The sequence below is a fragment of the Bacillus rossius genome, chromosome 5 (assembly GCF_032445375.1).
Source record: "Bacillus rossius redtenbacheri isolate Brsri chromosome 5, Brsri_v3, whole genome shotgun sequence".
Taxonomy (NCBI): Eukaryota; Metazoa; Arthropoda; class Insecta; order Phasmatodea; family Bacillidae; genus Bacillus; species Bacillus rossius.
The window spans coordinates 83,964,302-83,984,222 of NC_086333.1; the positions used below are offsets into that span (position 1 = coordinate 83,964,302).

A 19,921-nucleotide genomic window follows, 5' to 3' on the forward strand; every position below is an offset into this window, starting at 1 on the left:
TGACCAATCAGTGTTGGCCATGTAGACACGGCATTCAGATACCAAGCGCGGCCTGTTCAGTTACAATATCTGTTTTCATTACGTCGGCCCGTCAGCAGAAAAATAAACAATGTAGAATCTTAATTCGAAGTATTATGGACTCAGCTAAATTTGAAAATGTGAATTTGTATACTGTGTATTGAAGTGATGTTAGAAGCTTGTTCACTGTAATAATTTCAGTCAATCCAATCATGAGTTTTACAAGATTGTATCCCAGGAATATTTTTATCAAAAGGTAGAAAAGATTCCATTAAGTCAGTAGTCTTGTCAAATTGGTAATTAACTTTTTTTTTTGCATATTCATGATCAAAGTAGACTATTCTAAGCTATTTTCACATTTCTTAAGCTTTTAAAAAGTAAGATTCAAGCAGATACAACTTACAGCAGTTACAGTGCTGCCCAAAATATCAATTTTTTTTTAAATTCCACAAACAAAACAACATAACCAAAGTGCCATGCTATTTTAAGTGACTTTGCAATTTACATAATGTTTGCAAATTCCTGATGGTGGGCTTTTTTTACTGTGGTACTTTCATCCATTGGTATCATTTTATTCTGCACCTAAATATGTAGTGGTTGTTACATATCACACATTCAATTTTATCCCTTAATCCTAATGGCATTCTGTAGTAACTGATTGATGTTTTAACTTGGTACATGGAAAGATCCTGGCTAAACAAAAATTCAACTATCACAATACAAACAAATTACCAGGTCTTGTGGAAATTTTTCCTTTCGTATTCATCTTACGATCATAATTCATTGTTATATCAAGCTTTTGTTAAGCCCGGGATCTTCGACATACTCAATTAGAACAGCAACACAGGATCAAAGTATACGGGATCAAGGGATAAGCTTGGATATGTGAGGAGAGTTTTTACCCATTGCCCTCTACTGCTGGTTAGACAACTCAGGAGTAACGCAGACATGTTTGGCAGCAGATGCGGGCCTCGCAAGTGGTACTCGTCAGGTGTCGGCGATGCGGTGCCCATCGACAAAGTGCTGGTGGCGAACCGCGGGGAGATAGCGTGCCGCGTGATACGGACGGTCAAGAAGCTGGGGATGCGCGCTGTGGCCGTGTACAGCGACGCAGATGCCGGCGCCATGCACGTGGCTCTGGTGAGTGCTTCGCTGGAGCTCGTTGGCTCTCGGAGGAAGTGCAGCAGTGTCCTGCTTTCTTGGGGTCGGCAAATTATTTTTTGAAATATCACAAGTGGCACGACAGGGCATAAATAAGTGCTTCAAGCTGTCCTCGTTTTGTATTAACTATGGTGGTTATTCCCCATGAACAGCTGCAGTTAAATTAATAGTGTCACTAGGCCATGAATGTTGACTTAGACAAGTATCCAAACTTAGGTTGTGGTGTGTTGAGTCGTACAATTAAATAACACAACAAAACTGCACGCTGTGGCCAATTTTTTTTTTAAAAATCAAATTTTCATTCAAACTTCCTTTACCAGGCCTGTCAGGTTGTGGATAACTGAAGTCATAATCCTGCATTTTAAGTACCTAATATACACAAATGAGTTAAGACTGTCCTGGGAAGTGATGAGTTGTGCACCGGGCTGTGCAGGCGGACGAGGCGTACCGGCTGGGGCCCGCCCCGTCCCAGGAGAGCTACCTGCGGCAGGAGGCAGTCGTGATGGCGGCCCAGGGGGCCGGCTGCCAGGCCGTGCACCCCGGCTACGGCTTCCTCTCTGAGAACGCAGAGTTCGCGGAGCTGTGCCAGCGAGCGGGCCTGACCTTCGTGGGCCCACCGGCCAGCGCCATCCGGGACATGGGCATCAAGAGGTCAGCGCACACGCTTCCTCTTGCTAGTCCTTGTGTTTAACCTGAATTACAACAAGTTTCTGACTGCAGCCCTGTGTTTACTTGGCGAGCGAGTCCCACTCGGCACACACGGTCACGTTGGCCACCCGTGCTGTTACAGCACATCCAAGGCCATCATGTCGGCGGCGGGGGTGCCGGTCATCCAGGGTTACCACGGCGACGACCAGTCGGACGTGAGACTGCGGGAGGAGGCGGAGCGCATCGGCTTTCCCGTCATGATCAAGGCTGTCCGAGGGGGTGGGGGCAAGGTGAGCTTGTGCTTTCAGCTGTCTCGCTCATGGGTGGTTTAGTCTCTTCGACATTGGGGTCATTGGAAACTATGAGACTGGAGCATTGACGGAACAAATGAGTAACAAGATTGCCTCCAGAGGCAAGTGTTCTGGCCTAGCGACCATCGCAATCACCTGCTCTCGTGCAGTAGTGAGGCTGGCGTACGCTGGAGGCTGTGGGCTGGACGTCCTGAACTGCTCCATCCCTACTGCAGTCTTATTGTGGCAGTTTCAAGGTGCTTCATGCTCGTAGAGACCATTTTCAGCTGGGAAAAAAATGAAAGTAAACTGTCGGTAATTGTTCCACATCACGTGTACAAGTTGAACACTTGATCTTGATGGCATGATTGTGTGTATATTGATCATGTGGTACATGATGCTTACTGTTTTAATTTAATGCGTCGAAAGATTCTGGCCAGACGAAAACTTGAATATCACAATAAAAAATAATTCTGTCAGGTCTTGGAAAGTTTTTTCTTTCGTATTTAACTAATGATGATAATTTTTTGCGATATCAGAAGTTTTTGTTATGTCCAGGGTCATTCAACTAACTTCATTAAAACAGCAAACATCATGTTCAGGATCATTGTATCAGGATTAAGGTATAAACTTGGACATGGAATATGGAACTTTTACCAAACTATCTTATTTTGTCACCTCAGCTGCTCAATTATCTTTGATAAAAAGAAAAAACTTTAGTATTAAAAAATAACTAACTGCTTCTAGTTTAGTTCTTTTAATGTATACATACTATTTGGGGCAACACCGAAATCAGTTTTTGTTTTTTAATGCACGTTTCCATAATAATTATTAAACTAGTAATTTATTAATACCTACTAATAACAAGTTAATAATATAAGCTTTATGTGTGTGGTGTTTAGGATTAGTTATAGTGCAACAACTAACAAAAGAACATGCGCAGACGACAATGTCAGCGTCGGAGATGGTTCTTTTGTTTCTTGTTGCACTATAGCTGGTAAGCCATCTTCCACTAAGCGCTTTGGCACTGGGCAGTATCGCAGGTGGGTATCCTCTGTGATGCTCCAGGGGTCACGCCCCCCTGGTCTGGGGCTTATTGTCTCGACACCCAGGAGACTAGCTTGACACAGGGTAGATGTAGAGACTTAGTTAAGTTTTTTTATAATCATTTATGTCTTGTAAAGAGTTCATCTGTTCAGTTCAGTTTAAAGATTACATTGTTTTTAGCCTTAGGATTCATCGGTGGTTGTAAATTTGTTAAGATTGTTTGTAAAAGGAGTGCATGGAAACTGTCTTTTAGTCTCTTTTGCTGCTCATGGTGTCTTAACTCTAAAGTAAATAGATAATGTATATCTAGTATGTATATACTTTTGATGAAGTGGCACAACGGTGCAACTTGCTTTTGGCATGACTGGGTTGAGATCCCAGTCATCCATCCTTAGGTCAGTTTGTCATGATTCCTAGCCCGTAGTGCGTGTGTATGTACTGTCTTGCTGTCTCCTCGTCCCTGTATCGTTCACGTTGGACCGTGCGCGCGGCAGGGGATGCGGGTGTGCCGGGCGGGCGCGGAGTTTGCGTCGCAGCTGGACTCTGCGCGGCGCGAGGCGCTCAAGGCCTTCGGGGACGGGGCGGTGCTGCTGGAGCAGTTCGTGCGCGACCCCAGGCACGTGGAGGTGCAGGTGTTCGGGGACCGGCACGGCAACTACGTGCACCTGTTCGAGCGCGACTGCAGCGTGCAGAGACGCCACCAGAAGGTCATCGAGGAGGCCCCGGCCGTAAGCCACCCCCCCCCCCCCCCCCCCCCACTTCTTCCAACTGCCCTGCATGATCGTCGCGCCGTTACTTCAGAGCACCAGAATCCTTGCATGAAGTTCACGTGATATGTTTCGTCCCGCTGTTAGATTCCGAACGCTCTATGTAGGTAGTAAAAATAACAGGATAAACCACCATACAACAGCGATCTGTTTTCAAGTTGCTGTCGGGCAGTTTTGGTAGATATAAAGGAAATATAAATTGTAATTACAGTTTACAATAAAACTCATTTTTTAAGATGTACACGCACAATACAATGATTTTCTGTCCAATTTGGTGAAATGTTTTGGTCCTGCAATTTTCTCAATAATAAAAAAAAATTATTCCATGCATGATGATGCCCATGAACTTCTTTTCCCGTGTATTAGAGGTTAAATTTAAAGTTTAAATATAAATTTGTTCCGATGTTACAACTTACTGATTTAATTAACAGAAATACAAAGTTGTCCAATGTGTACATTTTCTTTATAAGATGTTTTAAAACTTTACAACCTTGATTAGTATATAATTATTTGTTCCCATAAATCATAAGAAATGTTAATGAGCAACCTTTCATTAAAAATATTAAGATATTCTATTTAAAAGAACATACCTAATTAAAAAATTAATTGGTTTTGACGTCGTCCGACCGACGACCATCCCTAAGCCCGACCTGCAACCGCCAGTATACTCTCCCGCTAACGGAACGCACCCCTGGCCGTGGCCCACCCGAGTCGAGCGAGCCACCGAGCCGAACGGCCAAACCAGACATTATTATTATAAAGCACACTAAATCCGAGTGGACTAGAGACGAACCACACCCATTCCCCCTCAAACAATTAATTACGAATTTTGCGACCTTAAAGTCTCTTCCAGACGCAGTCATTTAGTTTTTAACGTAATGAGGTCAAGCTTGGCGCGGCAGGGGCCGACGCGCCACCGGACGCCATGCCAGTTCCGCAGTTCAACTCGACTCGCGGACCGGGACGGACCTACGTCCCACGGAGAGACCACAACCATTGTCTTCATCGCAAGTAACGTCCGGTAAATATAGTCATTTAGCATAAACCAAACCTTTTTCTATTCACCTCTCCGTGCGTGCCCGGTCCGTTTTTTACGGTTCAGGACCTAATCCGACCGCGTAAACGTAAAGACGCCCCGCACCACACCTGGTGCGCAGGGTCGTTCTTCAGCATACGGCACGGGCCGTCTCCTGCAAACCACAGAACTTTCTTAAGGCCACGCGCCTTCGCGCGGACCACAAACCCGCAAGGGAAACTTCGCCAAGTTTAGTGGCGGTGCGTGTACCACCCAGTGGGCACGGCACCCGCGTAGAAACAATCGCTTACGGGACTGGCCGACTCCAGTCACCCACAAACTCTGTGTGCCACGTCAATTGTGCGCGCCTAATTTTCATTAAGTGTACTTTGTTAACGTAACTTTGCGCCACGTCATTTGTGCGCGCCTAATTTTCATTAAGTGTACTTTGTTAACGTAACTTTGCGCCACGTCATTTGTGCGCGCCTAATTTTCATTAAGTGTACTTTGTCAACGTAACTTTGCGCCACGTCATCTGTGCGCGCCTAATTTTCATTAAGTGTACTTTGTTAACGTAACTTTGCGCCACGTCATCTGTGCGCGCCTAATTTTCATTAAGTGTACTTTGTCAACGTAACTTTGCGCCACGTCATCTGTGCGCGCCTAACTTTCATTAAGTGTACTTTGTCAACGTAACTTTGCGCCACGTCATCTGTGCGCGCCTAATTTTCATTAAGTGTACTTTGTTAATGTAACTTTGCGCCACGTCATCTGTGCGCGCCTCTCTTGCATCAAGTGTACTTGGCCTGCATACTGTTACCCGAGAAACCAGTGCCCCGAAACATTGAACATGTACCGGCCTGCACCCCGCAACGGACAAGTAGCCCTCAGGGGCATGTCTGTACTCAGTAATTGTATGGTGTGACGTCAATCCCTTGAATAAAGGCACGTCGCTACTACAGCAATCCCACGCATTCTTCTTTAACGTAAATTCCCAGGCAAGACCGCCGACGGTTCTAGCGGACCACGCTGGGGCAACGAACCACGAACCCTCATTGGTTAGACACCGAGCTAGCCTGGCGCCCTCTCGGAACATAAAACGTTAGTCAGACCAGCCACCCCGCTAGAACTCGCGCCCGGACTCGAACACGAGACCGCGGACGACGGCAGTTTGAACCATGGTTTAATTTTTAAACCATTGTGGTTTTTAATCAACGAACTCTGTTATTATGTGTTATTTTAATGAGATTACTACATGCTCACGTTTCTCATAAACAAATGAATACACTTAAAGTGCGATTAATTAAGTTTTTCATTACATTATTTTTTTTTCGTTTATCACATATTTCTCGGAAATTTTTAAATAGTGTGCCTGCAATTATTTGTATATTTTTAAATGAGCCCCGACCTCAAAGCCTGAGGACCACTGCTGTAGGCTACGGGAGATTCCTGTCCTAGTGCTGTTCTGTGTGCGCGAGTGTGAGAGCCCGTCTACAATAGTCCGAACCTGTGCGTGGTCCGTGTCCTTATCCAAATGTGAGTGACGTCACATTCTCTCACCGAAAACTGCCCTGTCCACAATTGCGATGTCCGATGGTATTGATTTCTAAAGTTGTCACCAGAGCGCAGTAAATGTGCCAAACCAAATTTTTTGGTTTATTTTTTTTGATGCTTTGTAGTTTGAGATTAAACTTATGAAAGTTGTGGGAGTTTAAAGTTATACATTTGTTCGGATATTTAACAAAAACAAACATCACATTTTCAAACGGGAACCGGAAATTCAAATATCGCAAGTGTTCTGTTCTTTTTCCCGTGTCCGAAAGTACACGGGTTGGGACAGAAAGTTCAAATTTGAAGAATGTCTTCGGACCAGGTAGGTTCGGACCTTCGCCCACTTGACGCATGACGTCAGAGGGTCACGTGGACCAATCAGCAACAAGTGTCCTTCGGACACAGTTTAGGACATTGCCATTGTAGACGGGCCATTACCGACTGAAGGACCTCGCTCAAGGAAACACCAGACAGACGGCGAGGGGAGCGTGTTGCCGGCAGCCCGGCGTACCGGCGCAGCTGCGGGCGGAGCTGGGGCGGGCGGCGGTGAGAGCGGCGCGCGCGGTGGGCTACGTGGGCGCCGGCACCGTGGAGTTCATCCTGGACCCCAGCACCGCCGCCTTCCACTTCATGGAGATGAACACCCGGCTGCAGGTGGAGCACCCCGTCACCGAGATGGTGACCCGCACCGACCTGGTCGAGTGGCAGCTGAGGGTGAGCACCTCACCGTACTGTTCCTTGGGCAACCTCGCTCACATCTGCAGGGCTCGGGAGCAATTACTTCTGTCAGGCAACCTTTCCTAACCTCACAGTTTAAATACAAAATAATGATAAGACTATAAGCGTTACTCTGGCTATATAGTAACGGTAAACATGTAAACGTCATCTGTGCGTACCGCAAAAAACTTGTAAGGTTTCCTCAGGATTCTATTCACAATAGACACTTGTGGTATTCGTCCTATCAGGTTAAACGTAAGCATTAAAAAAAAAATAATTGCAATACTCAAGCAGGTCTCCCTGGGGCCCGGGCCCCAGAGTTGTACCCCCCCCCCCCCTGCCTGCCTTCCATCCGCCCCATCCCCAGTTCCCTTTTAGTGATATCTGAGACTTTGTTATACCTAGTCACCAAATTGTTTCACACATAGTGTGTTTTTGCTGTATTAGAAATTAAGCTTCAATGTTTGGAAAGTAATTATATTTATTTTTACATCTGTTTTAATGTCCATTGCAAGTTGGTGATGATTAATATTTTTTTATGAGAATAAAAATAAGTGCATAGAGTAAACATAGACACATAAATTATGCAAAAATTAAGTGAATAAAGTGCTTGTTTATAATAAATTATAGTAGACTCTCATTTATCCATGTGTGTGTTATCTGGTTTGAGGGTTAACCATGCCATATTTCAGTTCCATAAACCATAGACACAGAAACAATTAGCTTTTTTTTATGATCTATTGATGTGACAGAGCATTTTATGCTGTGATTCAAGATGAAAAATGCTGCCAAACATTGCACAATAGGTGATTGTTAGTATGCATCATGAACTTTGAAAAAACTGTAGCAAATTAAAATTGCACCCTTGTAAGCCATGTGCCTAGTGTTCCACTTGCTCTTGTGAACCGCGCCCAAGTTGGCACCGGCACGGCGCGGCTGTTCCGTTGCTCACACAAGCGACTGCGGGCCTGCACAGTTTCAAGGCAGCAGTACTTCTTCTGTTGTAATCTTTGGACAGTAATGTCATATAATAAACGCAAAAGAGTGTTACTTGACTTTTAACAAAAATTAAAAATTATCGACCAGCTAGATCTAAAATACAGCGATGTAGAATATGGCAAAGTTTTAGTGATAGTATAGCAACTTTTTCTGTAAATTACGTTTAACACTTAAGTACCTATTACGTATAATCTTACATAGTGTTCATCTAGTATACAGTAGTTTGTATAAAAAGAATCTTAAACAGTTTTTTTGTTTGACTTTACGATAATCGTGTTTTTTGGTTACCCGTGGACTTCTTCCCCGTGGATGGTCTGGAGTCTGCTGTGTTCGTGACAAAGCTGTGGTCCCAATGACGGTCGTGGGGGCAGGTCGCGGCCGGGGAGCGGCTGCCCGTGACTCAGGACGACATCGCGCTGCACGGACACTCCTTCGAGGCGCGCATCTACGCGGAGAGCCCCGGCGACGACTTCCTGCCGGGCGCCGGGCCGCTGCGCCACCTGCGCTTCCCGGAGCCCGGCCCCCACGTGCGCGTGGAGACGGGTGCGTCCGCCCCCCCCCCCCCACTTTCCCACCTCTCTCCGGCGTGGTCCGTGCTGACCGACTTCAACCTTGCTGTAATACTGCGGTATTCACAGGTTCACTGCAGCTGTTTCTGATGCTCATTTGTTTTGTTTTTGTTTCGTTCCCGGGACGTTCGACAGTGATTTGTTTGGCGTGGTCACGAGCGTCAGCAGTCTCGGACGTTGCCATAACGTCACATGAAATCAACAACATTCGGCCGTGGTTCGAAACAATAACATTATTATTTATCGCTGGAAATAATGACACCTAGCATCGACGTTTGGATTGGCCGGCTAATTCCGACAATGTGAAATTTAAAATATAAAGAAAAAAAGTACTTCTGTTCGCCGGGAATACGGCAGGATTCGGCGATAATTTCCGTGCGGAATTTGGACTTTTTAAGCAGACCAGCTTCGTGTTTAACTACAAAAGTGTAGTTAAACGCGAGAACGAATTGCTACGGACATCAGCAAATGAAGACAGCGCGCGGCGACGACTTTGCCGCAAATTACAAGGTTGAGAAATTCCCTTGTACCAGGACTCGGGTATGGCTGGCTGCACCATCATTTAGAGACGTTTGCGCCGTGAGTCGATAGCTCTGTCCCAGTGAACAATATAAAAATCATGCACAAAATTGGCATTGATGTGTTTTCAATCATTTTATTAGAAACAACGAACTATTTCATCAAACTGTTGCACACAGGTCCAGTGGTCCTAGGAGTCCGAGTCTCGTGTCTTACTAGCTGGAGACAAATAACAACTAGACTTGTGAAAATTAATGAACATGTGCCCAACGTAACTGAACATAGATTTGGACAAAATTTGTTTTCTTTTGGACATATTCGAGAAATCGGTGTTGATGTATATTATTCTTGTTGAGTATTCTTTAAAAATAAATGTTATTTTTATTTTATTGTGGTACTAATTATCACTAGGTTATGTTAATCATAACACAAGGTGCCCAATCCCATTAAATGTTGTATGCTCATGATAGTACAGAACAATTTGGTTACCATTACTTGGGGCATGTTATAGTGAGCCGTATGCTTACATTACGCATTCTTGCAAATGTCAATTATACTTTTAAATTGATATATATACCTTAGCGTTATGTCTTTACTGATGGTTCTGAGTTCCTTATGTTCCATCACAAACCAAAAAAGACACATAAAGTATAAAGTCTGTTAGACTTTTACATTTTTTGTAATAGGCACTCAAGTATGTAAAGGTTGGCCAATTCATTAAATGATTGCTTTATGAAAACTTGTAACTAAAGCATTAGGGGGAAAAAATTCTAAATTTTCTTAATATTTTTCCCTGCTGTGCTTGTGTGTTAATCATGGGGGTTTGTTACTTGCTAATAGCTGGGCTAGTTCATCCATAAATGATTTTCAGGTGTATGTCTGCACTTAAAGAATTAAGGTTAGTTGAATTTATATGTCATGTTTTATGCTAAAAAGACATAGTGCTGCCTTCCTGTACACATGAGATATGAGATAGCTGAGACAGTGAGTGCGTTGTTGTTTCTACCTGCGATACCAGCGGCTCCTCATAGAACACTCCCGATGTTTGCGCCTGAAGCCGACGTGCCGGATATGCCCAGCACGGCACGCACGGCACGCGAAGCCACACGCACGCTCTCACCGGCTGCCCAGAGCCAACTACGCTCCGCGACTGTCCACAATCTGACCTCACACACACCCTTCACCTGCCCGTGTTCTGGTGGACGTACACGTACTTGCTTGCTGCGTAGATAAGTTTTTAAGTTTTAAAACAGTCCACAATAGAGTCGCTATCCTGTTTCCATTGCTTTAATTGCAATTAAAATTACTTAATAAATATTAATTCAAAAATCAAACTTAAAACTACTTTACAAAAAAAGTTATATCGCATTATCAAAGTTACAATATACGTAATTAACAACTTAAAAAATCTGTAGTTCTTGTTTTTCAGCATAACAATTTTAAATAGTCAGCCAACCTTTAAATAGTAATGCAATCCATACAAAATTTTTTTGTTAAATTTCACAAAAAGGTTATCGTAACCAAACTTGCAAGTGCTTTAGAAGTCTGTAAATTGTTTTGAGTCAGCAAGCGCTGCTGGGGTGAAGGTCGTTACAACCTGGTTGCGTCAAGAGAACAAACCAGGCGGGCGTCACAGGGGCGGCTGTAGAAGCACTGGGATCGCGAGGGCTCGCTAGGCCGTGTTGCGCGACTGTGCGCAGGCGTGCGCCAAGGGGACGAGGTGTCGGTGCACTACGACCCGATGATCGCCAAGCTGGTGGTGTGGGGCCCGGACCGGGCGGCGGCGCTCCGGAGACTGCGTGCCCAGCTGCTGCAGTGCCACGTGAGTGCCCACTTCGTCCGTCTGCCAGCCCTCCTCCTCGTGGCCTTCATTACATCCTTACTCTGCTTACCTGTTCATATAGTTTATTCTGCTTCTCAGAACATGAATATTGAATTTTTGTGAGCAATTTTACATTTTTAAACTTCTTTGCCATTACAGCAAACCTAGCCAAAACCCTGAAAGAAAAAACATTGTTTATAAAGAGAAATTTCAAAGTGTGTTGAGAGGAATACATGTTTTTGAATTATTTTACTGTTTTTTTATTCCCCTCAAAATAATATGATGAAACTTGTTGTCTGGTTGGATCTGAGCTCTTGTAATATAAAGTACAAAAATTATATTTGTTTCATTGTGGTTTTATTTTTATTATATTTTTAAGTTTTCTTCCTCTTTAAAGTCCAGTATTCTTCTCTTCACATTCTTATTTAATCTATCATCCATTATTGACATTGGTATCTTCATCTTGCAGTCTTGTTACCTTTCTCATGCTTCCTGTGGTTAACGGTTGTCGGGAATGCGGTTAGCCCAGTATAACACACTGTTGCCCTGAAGTAACACTCACGAGCGCGACTGCTGTGCAGGTGGTGGGACTGGACACGAATGTGAACTTCCTGGTGGCGCTGAGCGCGCACCCCAGCTTCGCGCGTGGCGACGTCCATACCAGCTTCATCCCGCAGCACCGCGCGGAGCTGTTCCCGCCCGTGGGGGCCCCCGCCCCTCCGCTGCTGGCCCAGGTACGACGCTGGACTCACTTTCCAGGCGAAAACTCGCCTGTTTCCATTCGGACTTTGTTTTTCACAAGGTTGCCCGAAGTAACTCTGAGCAAGTGCTGGCATGGGTCTCTGCCAGTTGCTTCACCGTGGTGACATGTCGGTTCTGCTTCCCCGGTTCTCGGTTCTAGGTTAACCCCCACCCAGTTCCCAGTCACACCAAGGATACAATGTATCCTGATAGATGGCATGTTTATTTGTTCAATTGACGTGTGACGTGCCGCGCACGCCTATAATCTCGAAGCCGTCAGCCCCTCCCTTCCTAAAACACGTGTGCGGGCCGCCACCGCCGGTTGGGACAGATAGCCCGCCTAGCCACAATCAGTCACCCGTCGCCAGGGCGACCACGCCGCATCCTAGGTTTCCCCTGGCAACCAGCTGGGTACGCGCGCACACTCCACGCAGTGGCCGCCACCCCTCGCCTACCCCTCTCTCGTCAGGCCAGCCGAATGCGCGTGCACTCTTTCCCTCTACTCCCCTCGCTCCTCCTCCGATCCCAGCCACCCCGCCTACTCCTCTCCCACCAGGCCAGCGCTGTGCGCACGGCCCTACGGCCGCCCGCGATTCCTGGAACCCCCAGCCCTCCCTACATCATGCCCCGGCCCTCAGGAGGGGTATAAAAGGAAGGCCCTTGGGCCAGGAGGGCATTTGGTGTCCTAGAGGCCTTGAAATATGACAAAAAATTTATAAGAAATGATTATTACTGGATTGCATATGGAAGGCTGTAATCTGGGCTGTTACAGCTCTGCGCTGTGCAAGGCAGTGACATTGGCACGCTGCTCTTCTCCTTAGTCCGGTAGTCGTGTGGCGAGATCACTCGTGTGGACGGGCCGCCGTGCCGACGGGAGTGAGTTGCCGTGTCATGTGCGCAGGCCGTGCTCGCTGCGATACTGCACGAGGACCTGCTGGCCGCGCGGGAGGACCCAGACCCGCTGAGCCCCTTCGCTCAGGAGCGCGGCTTCCGCGTCAACCACCGCCTGCGTCGCGGCTTCACCTTCCTCCACCACGACCAGGGTGAGCCGTGGTGCAGCGTGTCCGTGCGAGTCAGTGCGGGATCGACAACCACTGGAGACACTGTCTGTTAGAGGTTCCCCGTCGTCACCTGAGAGCCCGCATGACACCGCACCTATCTCCGTCCATCCTGCTAAACAACCAAGCCTCCTGTAACCGTTCCCAGCCTTCCGATACCAAGTCTGATCATTTCTTTTAGTGTCCCTGTCGGTTGTCGTGTTTCTGCAAGATATTAGAAATGCATACACGTTTTGTTTGTGTACAAAACAATTGCTCATAATTATCTGCAGTGATGCTTGGGAGACAAAGCTACTTGAGTTTCGTTTATAAATAACATCAAGTCCTTACGGCAATGAAATTATTTAATTTTATTAATTTATGCAGATATTTTGAAATAAAACTAGAATACGGCTTTTAAAATCAATTTTAGGATTATTATTAATGTGTAAATGTTTTTTTTATTTTGATATGTAAACATCTTGGCTCTCGGTATACAGAATTTGGTAGGAGTAATGTCGTGAAAATGGATTGGAAGTCAATGAAAGGAAATGTCACAAAGGTGGCGGACCCACATGTACCAACATAAACTCATGTATAGCTGTATAGGTAAACGACCCTGGAATGTATTTGGTAAACTAAAATAGTCATAGTAAAAAGTAATTCCTAATTTCAATTCCTAATAAAACTGGCATTACAATCATAATAATACATATTCTCTTTGGAAACTCTTCTCAGCCTAGGTAGCGCAGTGGAATAGTGTGTGGTACGTAAACTTAAGGTATTATTTATATTACTGCAAGTTTAATAAAAAGAAATCCCTTTCAGTTCATGTTACTTTATCTTTCTTTTTAATTAACTTATGTTTACTCAAACTAAAATACATGTGCATTTGCATTGCATGGTTTTTCTAGAAATAAGACATTTTCGATAATTTTCTAAATTTAAAAAAAAAAAAAAAAAATTTTCTTCGTAACGCCAGTTGTAGTGGCGTATCGGCAAAATTTTGTGAATCAATACAACTCTATTTCACACATCACTGGCAAGTACTGAAAGACTCCTCACAAATTTTTTTAAAATTTTTTTTAAATTTTTTTTGTAATGCTGATGAAAGCTTTTAGTATATTAATCTTTAGTGTTTAACTCTCTATGTTCGATAGCCTCTGTGTGATTAATTGACTTCTATTAGACTGAGTCACACACTGAGACAGCCTCGATAGTCTTGAAATAAGTGGTCGCCTGCTTGGTTCACGCCGCTGCTCTGGCAAGGCTCGCGGTGTGTGTGAGCCGGGATCGCCTGGTGCCGTGCCCTCCAGAGGTGACCGCGCGGGTGACGTACGAGGCGCGCGGCAGCTACCTGGTGAGCGTGGACGGCCGCGCCGGGCCGCTGCGTGTCTCCGGGGCGCTGGTGGACCGGGGCGGTCGACTGGAGCTGCGCCACCGAGTGGACGACGCCTGCGGCACGTGTGGCGTCGTGGTCGACCAGGGAGACGTGCACTTGTTCACGGCCGTGAGTGTCGCCGTCCGTCGGTCTGGCCCCACCTTCACTCAGTCTCCCCGTCTGTTTACACCTACATATGCACGTATGAATTCACTTGATATTTAAAGTATTGCCACGTATCAAGCTCATTTAAGTCGAGCATAGCTGCAATTTTAAACGCACCTTGAGAAGCAACCAGACGTTTTGACCAATGGTATGTTAAGCAGTTTCATTTACTTTATATACACATGTATGCCCACCCGTCCTCCAGCCCATGCACACACACACACACACACACACACACACACACACACACACATATTTTTAATGCCTTTTAAAACCTATTCAAAATACATTGACTTAAAAAAAATTAAAGTAAAAGTATGTGTGTCTATTTGAAATGATCACAAACGTATAATGTACTTGAAAATTCTATGGCTTTAAATACAAGAAGGTCTTTGATTCAAGGCAGAGTCATTTATAGTAATCTCACATGAATGTGAGGTTACTATAAAAGCAAGGCAGTTTCGAATGAAAGAAGGAGCTTGGGTTGTAAGATGATGATGATGATTAACATGAGACCAGAGACACTTCTGGTTTGAGTTTGAGGCCCCTTCGTCAGAACTGCGGTCTGCAATTTTTACCTTCCTACCATTATCATACAGTTAATGTCTTCATGGTAGTAACAATAATGGTTGACATATAATGGTTATCTAAACTCAAGATCCCATTGGTGGTTATATTATGTATGAGTTGGAGACATGAAGGGAGTGTTGAAATGCACGGCTTGTAGTCGCGGAGCTGGCATCTGGCACGGCCGCGTGGCGTGCGTGCAGGACGGCGGCCAGGTGTTCCGGAGGAAGCCCCCCGCCTGGCTGGCCGCGCTGGGGGCCCAGCGGCCCGGGGAGGCGTCCACGGGGGCCGGCGCGGTGGCGCCCATGCCCGGCGTCGTGGAGAAGGTGTGCGTGGTCCCGGGTCAGGCCGTCGGGGCGGGCGACCCGCTGGTGGTCGTCATCGCCATGAAGATGGAGGTGAGCCGTCGCTTGCGTCGAGGGGCCCGCCTGGTCGTGGACGCTCGCTAGTGCTTCCGGCTCGGGTCGCCTCTAAGCGCAAGGCAGGCGGTCTTCTCGTCGTGCGGAGGGCAACTACGAGAGTGAAGCCGTAACCATTATATTATATGGCGAAGAAATAAAGATGGTGTGGTGCAAAGGATGTTTCATGCCTAACAATTACTCTGGAAAAACACATTTTTCCATTTTCACTCTCCTAAAAATACAGTTAAAATACTGATTGGGAAACAAAACTGTTTGTTCGCCCTCAGCATATTCTTTAATACTTTTTGTAAACATACCCCATTTGGATATCTTGAGCAATTTTCAAATTACCTGGTTTCTTCTGAAGGTGTGCCTGGGTAGGCAACAGGGGCATAACAACTAAATTTCCAAAGGGGGGCAATATACCTTTTTATAAAGAATCATCGATCCCCCGGGAAAATTTGTATTTTAAGGTGGAAAATTGTGCTATTTAAGCAGTTTTAATATCTAAAAATTGATTACACAGCACTTTCTTTGCCCCCGTTTGCCCCCACTTCAAGTTTTCAGAGGGGGGCAAAGTACCCTTGTATTCATCCTCAATATGTGAAATTATCACCACAGGTGAGAATGAAAGAAAAAATATTGATGTTATAGTTATATTTTTAAATTATTATATGTGCCTATCCATGCAATGAGGATATTTCAACTAGCAATTTCTAATTAACAAATACCATAAATATTTATTTAGAAGAATTTTAAGGTACTTAGAAATTTATATTTATTGACAAGGAGAGTCATTTCAAAGGATAAAATTGTATTTATTTATTTATTTATTTATATATGACCTATGCAGGAAATTTTATTAAGTAGGATTTTCTTAAGGTAGTTTTACTTTACAGCTCCATCTTTGTGGTACTGATTCATTACAAGATTACAACATTAGTGAATTAAAAATTGGCTTGACAGCAGAACAGGTCTAAACTGTTTCTACTCGTTGAGGAAGGTGAATACGAAGATAGAAGTACTCTCACTGGGACGTGCTGACCATCAGTTTCGTAGTCCGTGTGGGAAGGTTGGTAGCGCCACTGCCATCTGGTCTCCATGCAGTGTGCTTACTGTGGTTCTTCTCTTACTAACGGCCAATAAGAACTCTTGGATCCAGACCGAGGGCCTAAAGCCATGAGTGGACGTGTCTTCAGCAGTTTGAACTGACAAACATGCGGTTCAACACCAACTAGAGTTACCATAGTACTGAACATGTAGTGCTTGGTGGGGCTCCTAGCACGGTGAGTTGACCAGTGCGTGCACGGGTGTGTTCCAGCACGTGGTGCGCGCTGCACGGCCCGGCGTGGTGGAGAGGGTCAGCTGCTCCCCGGGAGACACCGTGGCCAGGAACGCCGTGCTCGTGTACTTTGCAGAGTGACGGCCCTTCCGCTCGCCGTCACGTGACACGCTCGGAACGTGGCTTGCCATCAGAGTGATCTTCCCAGTTGCATCCTCCGTGTGTCTCGAGGAGGCTCTGCCCCTAGAGCGAACCGCGTGCAATTCTCTTTCGTTTCTCAGAAGTAACCTGGCACTGACTTTGTCATGAATTAATGTTACTCATGCCAGGACAGATCCTTGCAGGCATTGTGGGAAAAGCTGCAGGCGACTTTGAATGACAAGTAGGTATTTAGTTTCTATTTTTTTATATATATAATATTTTTATAGCATTTTGAAACGCCAGTTTTTAGGATTGCAATACTCCACTACTAAGGACTTGAAGAAAATTATTTTTTATTATAAAAGTTTTACAGTCAATGGCTGTTAAGAACATGTGCCTAAAGCATGACCTAGGTGGGTCGCTGTTTGCAATGTTGGAGCAAGTGATCGTGCTTGGCTCGTGTGTGAACTCATGGGTCATGATGAGCGTTGTTTTCACTGGTGTTGGGCGGGTGAGTGTTGTTAAGGTGTGTGGTGGGTTCAATAAGGAGCTGGCGTGTGCGGTGTGTGCTCCCGACACGGCTGCTACAGCCAGTGTTGGTATTCTGTGTGGAAGAGCTTCCAAGCATCTAGTGGACACATTTATAATGTGTATTCATGAAGACCCAAGTAGTGTTCGATATTAATTATGTTAAAAAGGTTCACCTATTATTAACTGTGGGCTGGTATTTTCTATGCACTTTCAAATGATTGTTGTGGAGTGGAAGAGGGGTGGTTCTTAAACTAACCTTTTTGACAATAATTGCTGTTTCGTGCAGCATTACGGCAGCTGTGCAGTTCTAAACTGTGGCCTGCCAGTGGTCGCTGCATGTGATGAGTGCGTGCTAGCTCTTCTCGCAACAGCCAGATACGTCCACAGGCCTGTCGCTGTCAGTTGCTTGCTGGATCTGTCACATCCAGCCTCCCGTGCGTGGAGCGTGTGCCTTGGACTTGCCAGCCGTCGCGTTGTGAATCTGTTCAGTTGGAGCACAGTACAGTTGAGTCCCATTAATCTGGAGCTCGTCCGGACATCCGTTAATTCGTGTGGGATTTAAAAAAAATAAACAGGTTTGTCAGAGGTGCCCCCTCCCCCCTCCCCAACACTATGACTCACCCCTCCCCCCTAACCTAATGATGGCCCCCCTCCCTCCTGAAATTTTATATGCCATTTTCTCAATGATTTACTCAATTATTTTATAATGTTATACTTTTTTAGTATTATATTTTGTTACATTTTGCATTAATTAAAACTGATTTTCTAATAATAATTTTGGTCATATCAGGTAATATTTCCATCCTGAACCGACAGATGCCAAACTGCTTTTGTTGAGGAAAGTGCGGGGTTGCCAATTTGATTTACAAGATCCCTTTCAGTTTTCAACTATCAAAGCACCAGAAACGTATTTTCACATTAGAAGCTATAAGTATGTAAATAATATATACATTTTTCTCGTCTTTTAACACCCCCCCCCCCTTCACCCCCTGAAATTTTAATGACGCAGTCTGCGTCGTTACCTCCCCTTGTGGGCACCCCTGGGTTTGTTGTTCAAAAACTTAAGTCTACATATACAGTACTATTACAAATAAAACTAAGCTCTAGGTAAAGTTGTATTTATGAAAGAAGTGAAAAAAACCATGATTTTATAGTTGTACTCATGTAAAACTTGTATAATGTGCATTTTAAGGGGAATTCCGTTTAATCTGGACGTTGGCTGGTCCGGATGGGGTCTGGGCCTATCCAGTCCGGACTAGTGGGACTAAGGTACTGCACATGTAATATACTTGAATCAAAATGTGTTTGGCTTGTGGATAGCATCATTAAGTTAGTTTCTCAACTAAGACCACATTTTATTTCACATGCTAATTTTGCATTCCTTTCAGGTCAGTATTATGAACCATTCATTTCCACTAATTAGCCTGCATAATGTAAACTCAAATTATAAAATATTTGTTTTGTGTTGTGTTGGTTCTTTATACACTGATGTATTTATTTACTAAGATTTTGTTTGACTTGTAACAACTGTACAAAACTAATCTTTGATTCATGCTATGTTCGTGTTTTCTGACCTAAGTGCTGTGCTTGAAGCATAAGTTTTAAATGATGTAAAATATGTTATATTGATCTGAATATTTCTATTTTTGATACAAACCTTTTCAAATTGTATGTACGTGTTATGTGATGTAATTTTAATATTGTAATAAATGATGATTTTATATTAGGATTAAGTTGGATCAGTTATTTGAAAGCCTGTACTGTAATACAAGGACCTAATACAGTTAAAGCTACCTTGGCAGTCAGTCAGTGTAGCGGACAAGAACAAACAGTTGACCAAACTAATGACGTTAGCCAAATGTAATTGCTGGTAGACACCTGGACATCTCTTGAAGTTAGCGGGCAGAAATGCTTCACTCCACGCTGTCTTCACACACTCCAGTTTCCGTTACGGCTGATGTACAAAATTTGTATTGTTCTGGAAGTATTTTTCATGTTTTAAGTTCGAAAATACATCTTTGTTGCAGAGACGTGATCCGTATATCTTCTGAAATATTAGAAATTTTGATTTAGTCGTTAATACTGGTTTTGACATTTTTAACCAAATTATGGCTACTGTTAGAAAATCCAAATATTGATTTGAATTCAACACGCACTCAAGGTCTGATCACTCAATACCCTGGACATCCAAATTTGGTTTGCTTGGAATTTAGAATTGTAGCTATACCTCTTAAATAATAAATAAAAATAATTGCAGTTTAAGCTAGATTCTCTCTGAAATTTGTCCTTTTGCAACTGGTATGAATATAGTATTTTTTTTTTTAATGTGTTGTTTTGTAAGACAGCATAACTGGATTCTACAATGAACTGATTTCTGTTTATATTTGGAAACTAATGTTTTGAATTGCAGTTGGTAAAATCAACTTAAATATTTAGCAGAAAAATTTTCATTCGTAAACACATTAAATTAATTTTGGCTGCGAAATCATCCAATTGGTCTGAGCTAGTTAGGATGGCCAAGCCAGAGTGTCCACATCCTGGAAAGTCAGGGA

The 19,921-nt window shown here is 44.3% G+C and overlaps 1 protein-coding gene across 2 annotated transcripts; it reads left to right on the top strand.

Moving 5' to 3' along the window:
• Window positions 1–38: 38 nt before the first annotated feature.
• On the top strand, window positions 39–19,102 carry LOC134532164 (methylcrotonoyl-CoA carboxylase subunit alpha, mitochondrial). 2 transcript variants are annotated; one of them, XM_063368539.1, is made up of 13 exons: window positions 39–274; window positions 978–1,158; window positions 1,613–1,830; window positions 1,970–2,117; window positions 3,659–3,892; window positions 6,999–7,211; window positions 8,585–8,756; window positions 11,002–11,123; window positions 11,705–11,857; window positions 12,766–12,907; window positions 14,218–14,411; window positions 15,218–15,412; window positions 16,737–19,102. In XM_063368539.1, exons 1-13 carry the CDS (start codon window positions 231–233, stop codon window positions 16,836–16,838), a joined length of 2,118 nt encoding a protein of 705 aa, XP_063224609.1. In that variant the 5' UTR covers window positions 39–230; the 3' UTR covers window positions 16,839–19,102. The 2 variants fall into 2 exon arrangements, with proteins under 2 accessions (XP_063224609.1, XP_063224610.1); XM_063368540.1 differs by having other exon boundaries at window positions 40–274; window positions 981–1,158.
• The last annotated feature ends 819 nt before the right edge of the window (window positions 19,103–19,921 follow it).

Bases quoted from the DNA above. Each gene is read 5' to 3' on its own strand.
- LOC134532164 (XM_063368539.1), top strand. From the start codon at position 231: ATGAGTTTTACAAGATTGTATCCCAGGAATATTTTTATCAAAAG. The intron at 275-977 runs GTAGAAAAGATT...CATGTTTGGCAG, and splicing joins AGGAATATTTTTATCAAAAG to CAGATGCGGGCCTCGCAAGT. The intron at 14,412-15,217 runs GTGAGTGTCGCC...GCGTGCGTGCAG, and splicing joins ACGTGCACTTGTTCACGGCC to GACGGCGGCCAGGTGTTCCG.